General features: G+C 43.1%; 2 protein-coding genes across 3 annotated transcripts in view; one reads left to right on the forward strand and one right to left on the reverse strand.

Annotated features, from left to right (window-relative positions):
- Positions 1-6,513, forward strand: part of INSYN2A (inhibitory synaptic factor 2A) — a 40,344-nt gene extending 33,831 nt beyond the window's left edge. Inside the window, exon 4 of the mRNA XM_048312103.1 lies at positions 3,727-6,513. Within this exon, the coding sequence (XP_048168060.1) occupies positions 3,727-3,910 (184 nt within the window). The 3' untranslated portion in view covers positions 3,911-6,513. The remainder of the gene's footprint in view (positions 1-3,726) is intronic.
- The window catches only part of DOCK1 (dedicator of cytokinesis 1), a 265,620-nt gene that overhangs the window by 171,781 nt on the left and 77,466 nt on the right, over positions 1-16,373 (reverse strand). For both annotated transcript variants that reach the window (XM_048312102.1, XM_048312101.1), the window contains exons 26-27: positions 12,516-12,643; positions 10,914-11,009 (exon numbers count right to left, since the gene is read on the reverse strand). In XM_048312102.1, the coding sequence (XP_048168059.1) occupies positions 10,914-11,009; positions 12,516-12,643 (224 nt within the window). The remainder of the gene's footprint in view (positions 1-10,913; positions 11,010-12,515; positions 12,644-16,373) is intronic.

Genomic DNA, 16,373 nt, shown 5'->3' on the forward strand with positions numbered 1-16,373 from the left:
ATTGTCCAAGGGCTGTTCTTTGATTTTATTTGGCCAAATTTTCCTGGGCAGGACATCAGTGCAAGCACTGATACACACGCAACTGCCCTAAAATGGGAAGTTTTAGTTGCAAACCTTGTAAGTCTGTAATGATTTTGGGAAGAAAACACAGAAATATTTATCACATAGATAAAATAGATAGATAGATAGAATTTTACTGCTTGTAGTTGTTGATAAAACCAGCCCTTCTATCTAGAGGAAGAATTTGGGATAGGCATTAAACATGGAAAAACTCTGATTCAGTGTTCCAAAATTAACAATACTGTAGCAAAGTGAAGCTTTAGGATGTCCTGACCAGGTGTGGCAGGCCAGGGTTTGTGCTATTAAATAATATTTAGATTTGTCTCTTGTTTCTGTAGGGCTTGTTCAGAACTGTCAGGCTGTTGAAAAATAGTACTCTATTATCTAAGAAAAAATGCTTCTGAAGCAAATAATTCCCATCTCCGTATGTAATGCCAGGAGAACAGGAGAGTCCTGGATAATTAAGTTAATGGAGTTATTATGGGCAGGCTTAGGGGACAAAACCCAAGTTTGAAAGTGAAAAGAGGCACATGGCAGCGAGGATATTTCAGGAAAAGGTCATTTGGAGAGAGGACACCTAGAGATGCTGAGGGGACAGAAATAGCACTGAGCAAAACAGGATTGGCAGAGATGTGATAGGTGACAGAATCAAGCTCAGGAATGCAGCTCGGTAACAAAAACATCAAGAGGTCCTGCAAATATGGAATATTTGCTGAATTTAATCCCTGGAAGTGGCCAAGGCCAGGCTGGACAGGGCTTGGAGCAACCTGGGATAGTGGAAGGTGTCCCTGCCCATGGCAAGGGGTTGGAATTGGATGATCCTGAAGGTGCCTTCAATCCAAACCTTTCTGGGAATCTCTGACTGATGATGATTAATAGTATTTCATATGACTGATACAAAATTAAATTAAGTAAATTATGTAAAACTTAAGTCAGCTCTAGAAAGATACGTGAAAATTTTAAAAAATTCTTTAAAAACTCCAAACCAGAAGGTTTTTGTCTTATTTCTGCAGCACAAACAGGTATAAATTAAAGCCTAAGTTTGCAATCAAATAATCTGCTGATGGAGCAATGCCATTCAAACACCTCCAAAGCTGGATAAATTGATGCTGATAGACACCAATCAATTATTCTGCAAAACTTACAGTTCTCAATGCTGAAGTAACACAAATGTTTTTTCTTCAGCCTCTTTATATCCTTCAGAAGCGAAATATTTCCCTTGGATGTAAAGAGCTGAAAGCTGATCTGTGCTGCAGCAGCAAAAGGCAGGAACATGAGGCTTGTCAGACGGACCAGAACTAAGATGCTTTTTTTCTCTTGAAGTCTATCTTTAATAGAAATTGATTATGTAAAAAATTACTCTGTTCAGCAAGGGGTTTTTTTATAACATTTTCTTCTTTTTACAGCAATTTCCAGCAGCTCTTAAGAGCCTCCCTGCAAGAATAACGTCTGAAAGAAGTAAAAATGAACTCTGGCAATGCCAGAGCTGAAAGGTCTTTTTTTCCCCAAAAAAAACTTTATACTGAGAAAAAAACCCCAGATATAACACATGCTAAATGCTGCTCTTCAAATGAGATTTGGTGAGCTCCTAGAGAAGCTCCTCCCTCATTCCAGGATCGTCTCACTCAGAGAATTCCCATGCTGGGACATTCCCAATGAGCTGATATCCACATCTCATTAGTTAATGCTGAACTAAATTAATGCTGAACTTCTCTAACCAACTATTTTTTGCCAGCTAAATTGCACACAGAACGTGTTATCAGTGAAGACAACATTCATTGTTTTTCCACTAACAGGGAGGGATATTAATCAGTAGGCTTGGAATGTGCTTCTGCACCAATACAGCTGCCTCCAGAAAATTCACCATTCCACACTTCCAGCACTGAGCTGAAGTTTTTTAAATTATCTTCTTTGATTTGGAATGGCTTTTTATTCATTAAAAACACAGCAATGGGTAAAATACTCTCTATATTTGAACTCTTACCTAATGTATTTCTCTTCTCTGCTATTGAAAAGTTTTTCTGGATCACTGAAATGCTGGAACTTTTGCTGAGAATGGATTTAGCACTAAACCAAACACCAAATCAGGCACAGACAGATGTAAAAAGACCTCACACCTCTCCAGCACACCTTTCTGGGGTTTCACCAGAGTCCCTGTAGTCAGAATCATCAGCTCTTAAAAAAAAAAACAAAGCACAAAATTATCCTTATCCTTCTCTCAGCATCTCTGATTCCTAAGAGGAAAATAAACCCCACTGAAATCAGCAGATGGTTGTAGATGACATTCTGTGCTCAATTTACAACAGCTGTCACATTGAAGCCCACCAAAATCTCCCCTTGGAAATCTTGGAGGTCTTTTCCAACCTTAATGATTCAGCTTGGAGAATTTCCTCTGAAATGGCTGCAGGTGTTCTGTGCTATATCCCTGCACTCCTTAAGCCAGACAAGGCTTAAACTGAAGTTTAAAATAATCTCTTTTTGGATGAGACCTGGGGAATCAGATCTCACTTCTCTAGTGGTTCACTCCAAACAAGCAATGGCAGAAATAACGCAGAAAACAGATTTAATACTAATTAAAAGTGAACTCAAGCCCAGGAATGATAATTTCCTATTTAGGTAATGGTGAAAGCAGCCAGTGCAAAGCCCAAGACAACTCAGCAGTGAAGGGGGACAGGGAAGAGATACATTAACCCAAGTGTCTAAATTCCCAAAATTTCACCCTTTTAAATTCATCCTCTGATACCCAGAGGCCCCACTGCGATGGGGCTGAACCAGATGACCTTCAAAGGTCCCTTCCAACCCCAAACCTTCTACACAAGACAGGAACAGCCTCAGTGCAGAACGTGGCCAGAGGCTGCTGCACAAACCCAACCAAAAGCACCAAGTTCCAGAGTGTTTCGGAGGGGCCAAAATTCACTTTCCACCATCAGACAGGATTTTTGCTCCATTTTATGCTGTGGTTCCTTTGGTTTATAAGGTGGCCTCGAAATGCTCTGCAGCACAATGCACGGGTAAGGGTTGTAATTTCATCTTGATGATGGTTCTTAATTGCTGAAAGGGTTCTGTAGCCAACACAGTGTTTAGGATTCAGGACAGGGATTTCACAGCTTCAGTCTTGTTTTCTGAATGCAAGGCTGCACTATAAAAGAGAATTGCTTTTTTAAGTTATCTGTTTATTCCTCACATGTGTATGAGCCTGTACATAGGACAGGAAGTTGGTGAAATTAATCTGTTCCATGGTAAAACTGGCAAGGAACAGCTCAGGTAAAGAAGCTGCTGAGACCCTTATCATTTTTGGCCAACCCCTCAGCTTTTCCCAAAGAACAAAGATGCAGGTGCCTGGCTGCCACCCTGACCTCCCAGAAGGGAGAATTGAGCCTGGAAGCCCTCAAAAATCATCTCTCTGCCAAAAAACCAAGTTGTATTTCTAGTTTTCAGTCACTTCACAGCACCTCACCATAATCCCCAAGACCCTCCTAAGCAGCAGGGAAAAGCTGAACAATCCCATTCCTATTTCTCTTCTGTAATTTTTGAACTTCTCCTTTCCATTTTGGTGCAGGAAGTATTTTTTTAATTTGACTTTCATAAATTAAGCACTCAGCTGTTGGGTTAATTAAATTTTTTTATCATCATAATTAACAAGCGGTTTTTTCTTCCCCTTTCTAGCGTGGAATTGGATTTTAAACAGCAAGAAGATAAACTCCAGCCAGTTTTGAGAAAACTTCATCCTATTGAGGAAACTCAGGTTGCACCTTTGCCTTATTCTCAGGAGAGCTACTCCTCTACTCCCAAGCAAAAATCCAAAACTGAATCAAAAAAGCATGGAAGATGGAAACTCTGGTTCCTTTAACCCAAGTCCATTACGTGTGCAGTTCAAGGCCTTCTTTGACAAATACTTGGGAGTTCTATCCATCATCTCTGACGGGATCTTGGTGGAATGAGGAGTGTTCCCGGCCAACGGCAGCGTCCAGTTCTCACCGTGTGTACCAAAAAGGCCTTTGTACCTACGGACTCATGCCCAGGAGCAAGGGCTTGGGGAACCCCCTGCCCACTTCTACTTCCAGTTTGCCAATGTGGGATGTAAAACCTGAATGGAAATCTGGACAAAGACGGGAAGTAAAACTGTTCCCCCCCCCCTCAGATCTGAAAGCGTCGCGCTCCGACCTGTTCAACCGTAGGCCGTCATCCCGCTCCCACAGGAATGGTTAAAGCCTTCTGGGGGTCCGGGGTGTTGTCTTTGGACAACAGTGAGGGGGAAGAGTAACAAGCAAGCCTTATGTTTGCAGCAGTGTTCGGTTTTACAGCTCCATGTTGATCGGGGAGTGCAGTTTTCAGCACAGAATTCCTGGACAAAGCACAATTTTTCCCGTGGCCCGAGGCCGCGCTGATCTCCGAGACGTGACTGTGGTGTATTCTCTGCCTTCATGCGATGTAGACTCCAACCAAGCGCTCACATTTCGCCATCATTTCTGGTTCAGCTGTGTCCTCACCACCTGAAGAACCACTCTGCTGCTCAGCCCCAGCCGGGGAGCGGCCAGAAACCTCCCAAAAATCAAGCCCAGCCTTTAAGCACCTCCAGCTCACAGGGTCCAGGCCACGGGACAACCTCTCAGTGTCACCTTCGGTACCCAAAAGGTCTCAGCCACACAGGAACAAAACCCGACCCCAAACCAGACCAATCCCAATCTGGATTGTTGGCGTTTGCCATGGGTTAGCATTTTTTTTGTAACAGTCTTTGGAAAACCTCTCCACTACTGCAGGAGATTTCGGGGCTGCAGCACTGCTTGGAAGGAGCTGGAATTTGAAATGCTATTTATTTATTTATTAGGCTGCTCAGATGGGTTTCCCAACTTACCATAATTTATATCTCGATCTATTAATTGTACTCAGTAATTGAAACACTTAGGGGAGAGATGGGAATCAGATTTTTCCTAATTTTGTTTGGTTTTTTTTTTTTTAAGTGGCACTTAAAATTTTGCTCTGACTTATAAACTGCAACTTTTTCATTTAAGTATTTGCTACTGTCATTAAACTTGCATCTAAAATGACCATTGGTGGAAAAATTCCTCATGCTAGAAGTGGCCAGGGAGTGGGAATCTTGGCTTTTGTTTTGGTTTGGGGTTTTTTCCTAAGGATTTCAGATAATTTGAGTGGCGTGTGACAAATTGGGTTTGAAATTGCATCCCCTGCAGCAGCAGGAAGGTACAAATTCTTCAGCCTTTAGGTGCAAGAACCATGATCATTAATTTGCACATACTAAAAATTTGGGAGGTGTTTTCCTTTACACTGTTTCTCCTCTTAGCTCAGCATCCAGTTTATTCCTATGATGAAACTGGAGGAAAAGAACTTTTTTTTTTCCTCCAAAAGAGCAAGAAAAGCAAGTTAAAATGGGAAATGCAGAAGATGCCTACGGCCAGCTCAGTTTTTGCAGTAAACCTTCAAGAGGGCTACGAGCACTTGCACAGAAGCAAATCCTGAAATCCTTTGGTGGAAGTTGAGGGATTAGGAAGGTGATCCTGTACACCAGGAAGGAAGTGCCATTGTTTCACGTGGAAAAAACCCTGTGTTACGTGTATTTTATATTGCTTTTAACTAAAATATAGAACTGTTTACAGGACAGCCCATGTGACATGGTTTAGAAACCCAAATATTTCCAAACAAAAAAATACTTTTTTTTTTTAAAGCAGAAAGGAATCTCAAATACAGGCAGAACGAGGAAAATACAGCAGCATTCATTATTAAAATAATGTTAATGACTAATGCACCCCTCCACGCTAACAGGCCTAGTGTTTGGGGTTTTTTTAAAGAAATGAAACCAAGCATCTCTCCACAGCAATCAGTTCCCAAATCCTCAGCGCCACCCCTCTGTAGCTTTGCCCATGAAGCTGTTTGTGTGTGCAGGGACCCTGCCACAAACCCGACCTGTTTGTGGTTACTGACTCATCACGGGAAAAGAGGGAGGAAACTCACACTGGAGAAACAAAGAGCTCAAAGGGAAAGTTCTCACGGCGTGTTCTGTACATGTCCAGGCTATTTTCTTAAGAAGTTGCAAATTTTTAATTTTTTACATTTTTTTAAACCTGGGGAAAGCTGACATTAACATAGAGTCTTGCTTCCAACCAACATCTCGTGTTCTCTCGTACCCTCCGATGTACTTTGTAATAAAATGTTTTTGCAAGTGTGTAAAATGTATCATAATTGTATTGCCTTTAGAATCACTCAGGCTCAGGTTAGATAGACACCAAGAGAAAAAAACAAACCTAATTCTTTAGAGCTTTTAGTGTAGAAGATCTTGGGAGGTCCTAACAAGGAAAATGCGGTTTTTATTTTCAGTGTGGCTTTGCTGGATTCACTGGCAGTCCCCTGCACTTCATACACTGATTTTCTATCTGCACTTCTCCCATCTCCTGCTATCAAAATACTTTTTAGCCAATAAATACTGCAGTGATTTTATATCCCTCGCTCTTTGCTGAGTCCTTATAATTTCCACCCAGCAACAGTTGCATTCTTTGGTTTAGAACTATGAGGAAAATACTATTCCTGTGAGTAGCATTTGGTTTCTTAAAGATTAAAAACAAAAAAATCACTGTAAAAATACTTTAAAAAAACAGAAACTGAAAAAAACATGATTAAAACTGGAAAATCCTACCATGGGTACAAAGTGTTTGCTTTTTCTTGCCTAAAATGCAAAACCACCATCCATGCTTTTAATTCCGCTCAATGTTTTAAAGGTTAAATCCCTTTTTCCAATCAAATAGGGCCATTTTTCATGAACTTCCCAACCAAGTCAGCTGTTAGATGACACCAGTTCTTCAGGACCTGTGTATTGCCACATGTTATATACTGCTGCTGGAATTGAACTGGAATTGAACCAGACTGCCCTAAAAATCCAACTGCACCAACACCATTTTGTCTGGGAGAATGAAAGGGACTGCATGAAGGTTTTAATATTCCATAAAATCCATCTGTGGTTCATTGAAATAACTGGAGTGCTACAAATGTGTCCATTTGTTTAGGTGAATGCAGCTCGTTCCCATAAATGTTGGTAGGGAATGCAACCGGGATGCAGTATTAGTGATGGAATAAAATCATGGCCACCATCCAAATACCACTTCAGTTTCTGTGAAATTAGCTTGCAATATGTAATTTCAAAGGAGAAGAAAACATGTGACTCAGTTAAGCGAAGTATTTTTACATGGAAGAAGTCTGGTGAAGAAAACGAGGTTTTCTCCCCAACATTTTGGAATCCATGAAGCCTGACCTGGACAGATTTTAAGGCACAGGAAGATAATTTACACCCAGATTCAACTCCTGAATAACTGCAGCCCCGGAAATCTCCTGTGGCCATCAATAACTCTTATTTCAGACTTGTACTTGTATTTTACAGCCTGCTGGAGAGGCCTCCAGCCTAGAAGTGCTAAGAGATAGACAATCCACCACTGTCTTTGACTGACTGATTATCCAGAGCTCCCCATCAGTGGCACACTCTCTGCTCCCCTTGAGCCTTGTCACTCTCCTTGTGTCAGGTGCCACCTGCACTCCACAGAGATTCCCCTTCTCAGTCGGCTTCCAGGACCCTCAGACAGATTCCACAAACCCCTTCTTCTCCTTCTGATGGCTCCTGCACCATTTCTGTTCTGGTTTCACCTCATCCTTGTCCCACAGCACAGCAGGGAAAGCAGCAACATGGGGCACATTCCATTCATCAGCAACACCATAAAGTCCTGTCCACTGCTTCCTGCTCACACACCCCAATAACCCAAAGAGCCCTTTTTCCCTGGTTCACAGCACTGGCTTCATTCCCTATATACCCCTAGATGTTTTCCAGAGCCACTCTCCTTAAGGACATACTCTTGGAAGTTAAAATCACAGGATCATGGAATGGTTTGGGTTGGAAGAGACCTTAAAGACCATCTCATTCCACCCCTCGCCATGGGCAAGGAATCTTCCGCTAGGCCAGGAGATTTCCTTCCAGAAATTAAAGAGCTTGGTTTCCTTGGCTTTGGAAACTAAGCCCATCCCAAGCTGCTGACACAAGGCAAAGGAGCAGCCATGGATCCTTCTGGAGCTGCCACCGAGGCTGCTCTGTCCTGATTTACTGGAGGAGGCCGAGATGCTGCCTCACATGGAACCCAACGTTGTTCAAAAGCCACCAGGCAAGGAAAGAGATGCTTTAAAACCACCCTTGCAAAGACTCAAAGAAGTTTGCTCAATTTACTTTTTCTTCAGGCAACGTGTTCTTCAGTAAGGAAGATTTTGTGGTTTTTTTCCAGGTGACTTGTCACTGTGCCAGGAGCAGGAGCAGCTCGAGGCAGGAGCAAAATTAACCTAAACCAGGCAGTTCGGAGCAGCAGGACACAGCTCAGCACCCTCAGGCTGCATCCTGTACTTGCCTCTACTACTGATAGACTCATTACATAAAATAAATAATAATAACAGAATCTTCTACTCAGCAAATGGATCAAGTAAAAATCACCAGTGAGACTTCCAGAGTGAAAAATAGTCCAAACCAATGAGGATTAAAAACTTGCTACCAAAATTACGGTCAAATCAGATTTTAAACTAATCACTTTTACTCCATTTTATTTAACAATCTCTAGTTCTTCTCCTTGCATCTGGTCTCTTACTTCAAGGTAATTCTCTTTTGAAGGTATAGGACAAAACTTGCTTTTGATTTTATCAAGGAACTCACATTTACGGAGGACAAAATGAAAACCAAATGTGCAAAGCCAAAGGGGACTACTGGAGGATCTTTCCAGTTCAAGGCTGTAGAAAAGGCACATCCTGTAATTAAAACTTTTCACTTGAGCACTTAAATCCTTGACATCCCTCCACTGCTCATAAACTGCATTAAGCAACATCAGGTTTTGGATGGAGATGGTGTCACTAAGTATTTTTCCAACATGCCAGCTTTAGCACACCAATACAGATATATTTGTAGAATAAAAAAAAAAAATGGTTATGTCCTGTATTGTACTTCTTTTAAAGAAGTTATCATTACTTGAACCGTGCTTCTGTGAGGTATTTCAAATTCCTTCCTTCCAGTCATCCTGTATGGTTAATTTTCTACTACAGGTAAAACTAAAAAAAAAAAGTCAGTGTATCATTTCAACCCAAATCTGATTGAAGAGAGATCAGGTTGTGCTTCCTAGTAATTATTATTATTATCCATTTTACTCCTCCTACTTTGCTGACACCACAAAAATGAATGGTTGCTGGTTATTTAACAGGGGAATCTTTTCAGCAAAGGCTGCATTGTAAGGTGGGAGTAAGTACTCACTAAACACACCCTGAAATCTCAGTGTTCATTAGCTGATTATAGAGGCTGTGCATGGAGGGGTTCCAGGCTGTGCTCATGAGCACGACAGAGATCTTTAATACCACGGTGCTGAGTTCAAACACACACACAAGTTTTTAAATCTACTCTGCTAACTGCAAAAGGCATAATTAACATTTTTAAATATCACCTGAATCATGCTCATCAAAACAATAATTAACTCCCATTCAGCCTGAAACTGAGGAAGTTAAAATAACACACAAGTCTTTCGACTTCCTTGTACTGCTACTGCATCCCAGCACTGGAATATTCTGTAGGAATGATCTGCATGGAACCATCTCCCCAGAGAGGTTGTGGATTCCCAGCCCTGGCAGTGTCCAAGGCCACGCTGGACAGGGCTTGGAGCACCCTGGGACAGTGGAAGGTGTCCCTCTCACAGCAGGGGTGGAATAGGATGAGCTTTAAGGTCCTTCCAACCAAAACCAGTCTGGGATTCTGTGATTTCTTGCTCCAGCAATGGATTTGGAGATCCATTATCCCTTCCTTACAACAAAACCCAAAGTGATACAAGTGGAAGATACAAGTGGAAGCCAGTGGATGATGCACCAAAGACAAAATGAAATTGCAGCACATTTGCCAACACAAGCACCCCCAAATGCCAAGGAAATGGGCAGCAGGAGGTAAGGAAGACATGCTGAGGACACAGAGCCCTTTAAAAAGTCAAATACCACTGTGTGCAATGACAGGGGGAATCTAAACTGGGAAGGAAAGAGATCAAAAAAAACAAGTTGCTGATGGACTCATGTCTCTAACAATTAACCCCTTTGTAAGAAAGGGATCCGTGCACTGAGCCAAACTGACCCAAACTGATGCAGAACTGAGGGAAAAGTGCTCAGACACAGCACAAACCTGACCCACTTTGACCAGTTTCCTGGAGAGATCAGCTGCCAGATGCAGATAGCTAAGAAAGAATACAAGGGAAAGGCAAACACACGGAGAGACTCCCAAAACCACACTTAGATCTATCCCCATCTCAGATATCAACAGGCCTCACTATGGTTTTCATTCCTTAGACCAATATTAATTAACAGTTCAAAAATTCAAGTGTCAGGCTTCAAAATCACAGTGTTAAGTCAGCAGGGTTGCTTGCATCAGTCCTTCCTCTAAATATAATAATTCTGGGCTCTGTTCTTCAATCACTTCAACACTTACCTTGATTATCTCAGTTTAAGTCAAAAAGACAAGTAAGTGCTTGTTATAATGCAGTAACAAACAGCCGAGTCCCTCATTTCCACACTTCTCAGCTGGCTAATTACCAATCCTACATCATTTTGGTGCACACAGATATCAATCCTGGCTGATCACCTGCTCACAGATATTTTTCAAGCACTTTTTTTTCCTCTCCCCTTGTGTCAACCACAGTAAAATTACCAGGCAGTGCTTTCCAGCTTCCTGAGCACACAGAGAGTGAGAGGAGGTTCTGATTGCTTTGGGTCACCTGGGATTGCAATCCTATTACAGCCAGGTTCAGGAAGATGTGGCAGAGGTGTTTGAGTTTACACCAGGAGACACTTACAATGAGCTCTGAGTCCCGTCCCATGGAAATCACTGTTCTGTTCACCGTCCTCAGCAGGTTCTCCATGATGATCTGGACATGTCTCTGTGTGGGGCCCTGAGGACAAGGAATAAATTAGTGGTAACTAGAAACAACAGACACCAACACAACTGAACTATTTGTGTTGCCTTTCAACCCACCTGTCTGGTGAAAATTAAATGAAACATCACTTGCTGTTGATCAAAAGCAGCGAATGAGCCTCTCACTTTAACAAAGCGTATTTCGGTAATACACGTTACTGATAAATTAAAATGTGCTGTTACAACGTCAGTGAAAAGCCAAGTCCCTGGAAATACAGCCTATGACATTTAGTTACCCATTCATTTTCTTCCCCCAAGTCATTTTCCCAACATCAAACCCTCACAGGCATTACCGGATTGGGGGTGCTGTTCTGCAACAGCTCAATTAAAAGGAAAAGCAAAACTTTCATTAAGGAACTGCCAATTGCAGTCAGCTGTTTCAAGTCAGTATTAGAAGCCATCTACCACTACTTTTGAAAGAGTTAAAGTGAAATATTTATTCCAAGCAGCTTTTAAAGGCAAGTCCAGAAACCTCACACAGAATGACGGGCAAAAAATAAAGCCAAAAACACAACAAGGAGAAAGAAACAGATGAGCTTTGCTCCTGTCTTTTACTTCATAGATGAAAAATGGATTTTCATATTCGAAGGACAATCCACCACCAGCACAAACTCACCCAGGAACTGGTCCTGCTGCCAGGATCAGCCTGGGAGAGGGTGGAGCTGCAGGTGAGCTCCTTCCACAGGCAGAAAAGCAGCCAACAAAGAGTGGCAGGAAGCAGCCAAGCTGCCAGAACCGAATTCCTCCCGTAAAACAACCCCCTCTCTGAAGCAGCCATGCAGAGCTACTTCCAAAAAGAAACAAAATCAGAGCAAAATCCAAAAAAACACAATTAAATAAGATGCCAGACCAGATGCAAGTAGCTGACCCCCGAGGTCCTTTCCAACTGAATCAGTGTATGATTCTACACAGGACTGAAGGTTCAGGCAGCAGCAGCAGCCCAAATTTTAGGAGAGCATCAAATCACTGCAGCTCTCTGGCAAAGCACCAATATTTGTACATTTGTTGAGGTCAAGAGAAAACAAAAAAAGAGACTATTATGCAAAAAAAAGAAAAAAAGGGGATATTACACATGCTGCACATCTGGGAACTGTGTCAGCAACAATTCAACTCAAATGCACATTTCCCAAAATGCCCATGGGAGAAAAAAAAAACCCACCAAAACAAAACATTTTCCACCTGGAAGAGGCCAGGCAGAATAATGAGGAAGGTTTAACTCCTAAGGGTATTTATTTATTCCCTGTCTAACCAGAAAAGCTGCACTGGGCGTGCCTCAGACAAAAGAAGCGCTGTGCTGGATGTGACGTGTGAGATGTCACACATCCTCATCACTGGAAAACTAAAAGAGGTAGAAGAGACTGGTTAGGAGGTTATATTAAAAAAAAAAAACCAATTCTAAGGCTTCAGGAGTTACCTGCTTAATTCACTTTACTGAAACAATTTCTGTGAAGTGTTACTCATCACAGAGCCACCCCACACTCACCACGTCTTTCTTGTAGAGCACTTCCAGGATGTTACTCAGCAACTGGCAGCAAGCCTCCAGATCTTCTTGTCTCTCCAAGTGATACTTGAGCTGGTCTGTCATTGTTGGCAGCAAGATTTCCCTGCAGTCTGCACACAAAACACGAGGTTACAAACACAGCTTTCAGGGCCTTTGGGCTGATGTGCTTCAGTGCTTACATAAGACACAAAAATATCAGGAAGAAAGAAATTAACTTCCAGCTTTTCAACCAAAACCCCACCTCACCTTAAAAACTTCTGCCTCTGAACTGCTCCAACCTTTGACCATTTGCTCTTATTAAAAAAAAAAGTCTCTCCTTCCTTGCTCAAGTACTCAGACTTTTCCTACATGGAGGGAAGCACCAGGTCAGAATGAATTACTAATTATCCATATAAATGCCAGCCCAATGACCAGCCTGGTTCAGCAGATTTGCCCCAGAGACGCTCTGTGATCACAGCCTTGTGCCTCTGCATTTGTGCAACTCCAGGATCTGTTGCTCCCTGAATTTTGGGCTAATATGGAAAGGAAAGAGCAGATTAAGCAAAACCCCACAGGGCACAGGGGTCCTGTAATGTGAACTGTCCCCAAATGCAGGGGAGGGGAAGAACCCCAAGGCCCAGCTGCTGAGCTCTCCAGGAAAGGCACAGAACTTGTCCTGGCAAAACCCAAGAGGTGAATCAGTCTTTAATAACTTAAAAGGCCCCTGATTAAAGGTTTGAGAATGCCTCACAGCCCTGCTAAGCCCCACTGGTAGGGAGGAGGCAAAGATCAATTTAGTATCTGAGTCACCTCAGAGTTCCACTGTCTGGAGCTGCTCTGATCAATGGGGGAGGCAGTCAAGCTGCATTTCTGAGAAAGGGAAAACTAATTGATTTGTCACAATGCTTAGTTTGGAATTACACAACCAGCACAGAACACTCTGGTCCCCTGGGGTGGAGCTGACAGCTCCTCAGCATCCGCCTGGGAGCACCTGGGGCTGGTGATAAACATAGGGAGGGGGGGAACAAAATGGGCTGGGCACTCCAAAAAATCATCCCAAGGGCAATGAGGAGCAGCTGAGGGAGCTGGGGGGACTCAGCCTGGAGAAAAGGGGGCTCAGGGGGACCTTCCGGCTCTGCACAACTCCCTGACAGGAGAGACTATTGAGTGAAGGACACAGGGAACGGCTTTAAGCTGAAAGTGGGGAGATTTAGATGGGATACTGGGAAGGAATTGTTCCCTGGGAGGGTGGGCAGGCCCTGGCACAGGGTGCCCAGAGCAGCTGGGGCTGCCCCTGGATCCCTGGCAGTGCCCAAGGCCAGGCTGGACATTGGGGCTTGGAGCAGCCTGGCACAGTGGGAGGTGTCCCTGCCAGGGCAGGGCTGGCACTGGATGGGATTTAAGGTCCCTTCCAACCCAAACCATTCCATGACTCTGTGATATTTCAGCCAATCCAGTGCTGTGGTGACATCCTTCACAAGGAGATGAGATGTTCAGTGCATCTTTGCTATGAACTATTTTGGAAAACACTGAGCTGACCAACTGGGTGTTGATTACCAGGAAGCGCTGAGGAGGAAAGGTGAACCCTCCTCACCCTGCCTGCCACAAGCACCTCCCAGCCCTGATCAGTGGGGAACCTTGATGGTCCAGAACACTGGCTCCTGCCCACAAGCCAGCTCAGGATCTGATGCACAATGATCACAATGATAATTCCATATCTGTTCTAGAGCAAAGTCCAGCCCGTGGTGATTTAATGCCACAGACAATCAAATACTCATCTGTATCAAAGGATGCTCAGCAGGAATTATCAAATCAGCAGCACCCAAGGAAAGCCTTCAATGAACGGGCACAGGAACTCTGCTGAAGGTGAATTCACACCATAAATTTCTGTCAATAAAAACATTCTGTTTGTTGGGACACTGACAAATCCATTTATTTTATGGTTCATTTCGTTCACGTGGCCAAAAAAGTTTAACCTTTGCTCAGCAACTTTGTTTCCACTACACAGCTCGTGAGTTGAGTCATAATTGAACAATAAGAACTCTTATAAATGCTGGATGTTGTCTACTAATATTCAATAGACTCAAATTCCTCACAGAAAAATCCCTGGATTTTCTCTTTCAGACCACAGCAGCTCCACAGCTCAGTTAGCAATCAGCTGGAAGTCATTTGGAAAACAAAGCAACAGTGAATCCAAACAACTCCACAGGACAAAACAAATCAGACAAATCACTGTTTACATAAACCAAAACCTTGACATCTGCAAGGACAGGACACTTCCTTTAACTCCCCGCCACGAGTACTGAAAATATGCACTAAATTATTATTAAACTGCTCCACAACTCAGGAAAAAATTGTATTTATGCCTTTTTGCTTAATTTTTAATTGGTGGAGTGAAGATTATACATAACATTACATATATTATGTTATTATATTGTGGTAGGGATAATTGTTATTTATTTAGATATGTACTTACTTCTAAATGGAAACATTTATCTAATTACTACATATTCATATTTATGTTGTGTTTATAAAAATGAGTAAAATAAATTTTAAAACTCTATTTTACTTTTTTTTTTTTTTTTTAAGATACACAAACCCCACCACCAGAGTCCATTCTGATCCAAGGTCTCAAACTCTCCAGATTTCACGTGGAATCATCCATCACTCAACAACATCACTAAAGCAAAATGCTTTAACAAACTGCTTCACACACACACCCCCTCATCCTTCAAGCTTCACAAATTCATGTATTTTGAATTTTAATTCCTCTGGAGATACAAACACATCTTCCTCGACCTCTCAAAGCACAGAATTAGAGCCTTTTTCTCCACCAGAAACAGGCTGATGAAATTTTCTGTGCATTTGCCAGCCTTCCCCAAGTCCACAATCCTGTAGTTCATATTGCTTTTAGAAAAGAAAATCTCATTTGTGCAACAGGATCCAGGATTAGTTGACAGCTTATATGGAAGTATTCCCTATCAGGTTCAAATTCCTGAATCAGTGAGAAGCAGGAAGGGCAGGGAACCACCTTTTAGTAATGAACTCCTACCCACAGAGCAAGGGGGAGAAAAATCTAAATTTTAAAAAGGCTGTGGATAGGGGCTTGATTTGTTTTTGAGTGAATTGGAGCGTTTATGAAAGGTTTCCCAGCACTACTGGGGCTTCAGACACAAACTTCAGAGAATGATCAGGATGAAAAATTATGGTGAGAAGATCAGAGGGATGGGAGCCCCTTTCCTATGAGGAACAGCTGGGAGAGCTGGGGGTGCTCACCTGGAGAGGAGAAGCTCCAGGGAGAGCTCAGAGCCCCTTGCAGGGCCTAAAGGGGCCTGGAGGAAAGCTGGAGAGGGACTGGGGACAAGGGATGGAGGGATAGAACAAGGGGGAATGACTTTAAGCTGAAAGTGGGGAGATTTAGATGGGATATGGGGAAGGAATTGTTCCCTGTGAGGGTGGGCAGGCCCTGGCACAGGGTGCCCAGAGCAGCTGGGGCTGCCCCTGGATCCCTGGCAGTGCCCAAGGCCAGGCTGGACATTGGGGCTGGGAGCAGCCTGGGACAGTGGGAGGTGTCCCTGCCCATGGCAGGGGTGGGAGTGGGTGGGATTTGAAGTCCCTCCCAACCCAAACCAGTCTGGGGTTCTGTGATACCAGTGGCAAGAGAAGCTTTTAAGGCCACACTTTATTTATTGGCACATCAAACCCCCCCCCCAGACATCCATGGGAATCCCACAGTGGTTTGGGTCAGCGCACGTGCCTGGAATCCCCATCCCAACCCCACCAAAGCCTGCTGGATTTAAGACATTCCTAACAGGCAGTGACAGGAAAACCCTGGTTAGGAGCCTCCTGATAAGATCCAAG

The sequence above is a fragment of the Corvus hawaiiensis genome, chromosome 8 (assembly GCF_020740725.1).
Source record: "Corvus hawaiiensis isolate bCorHaw1 chromosome 8, bCorHaw1.pri.cur, whole genome shotgun sequence".
NCBI classification, from domain to species: Eukaryota; Metazoa; Chordata; class Aves; order Passeriformes; family Corvidae; genus Corvus; species Corvus hawaiiensis.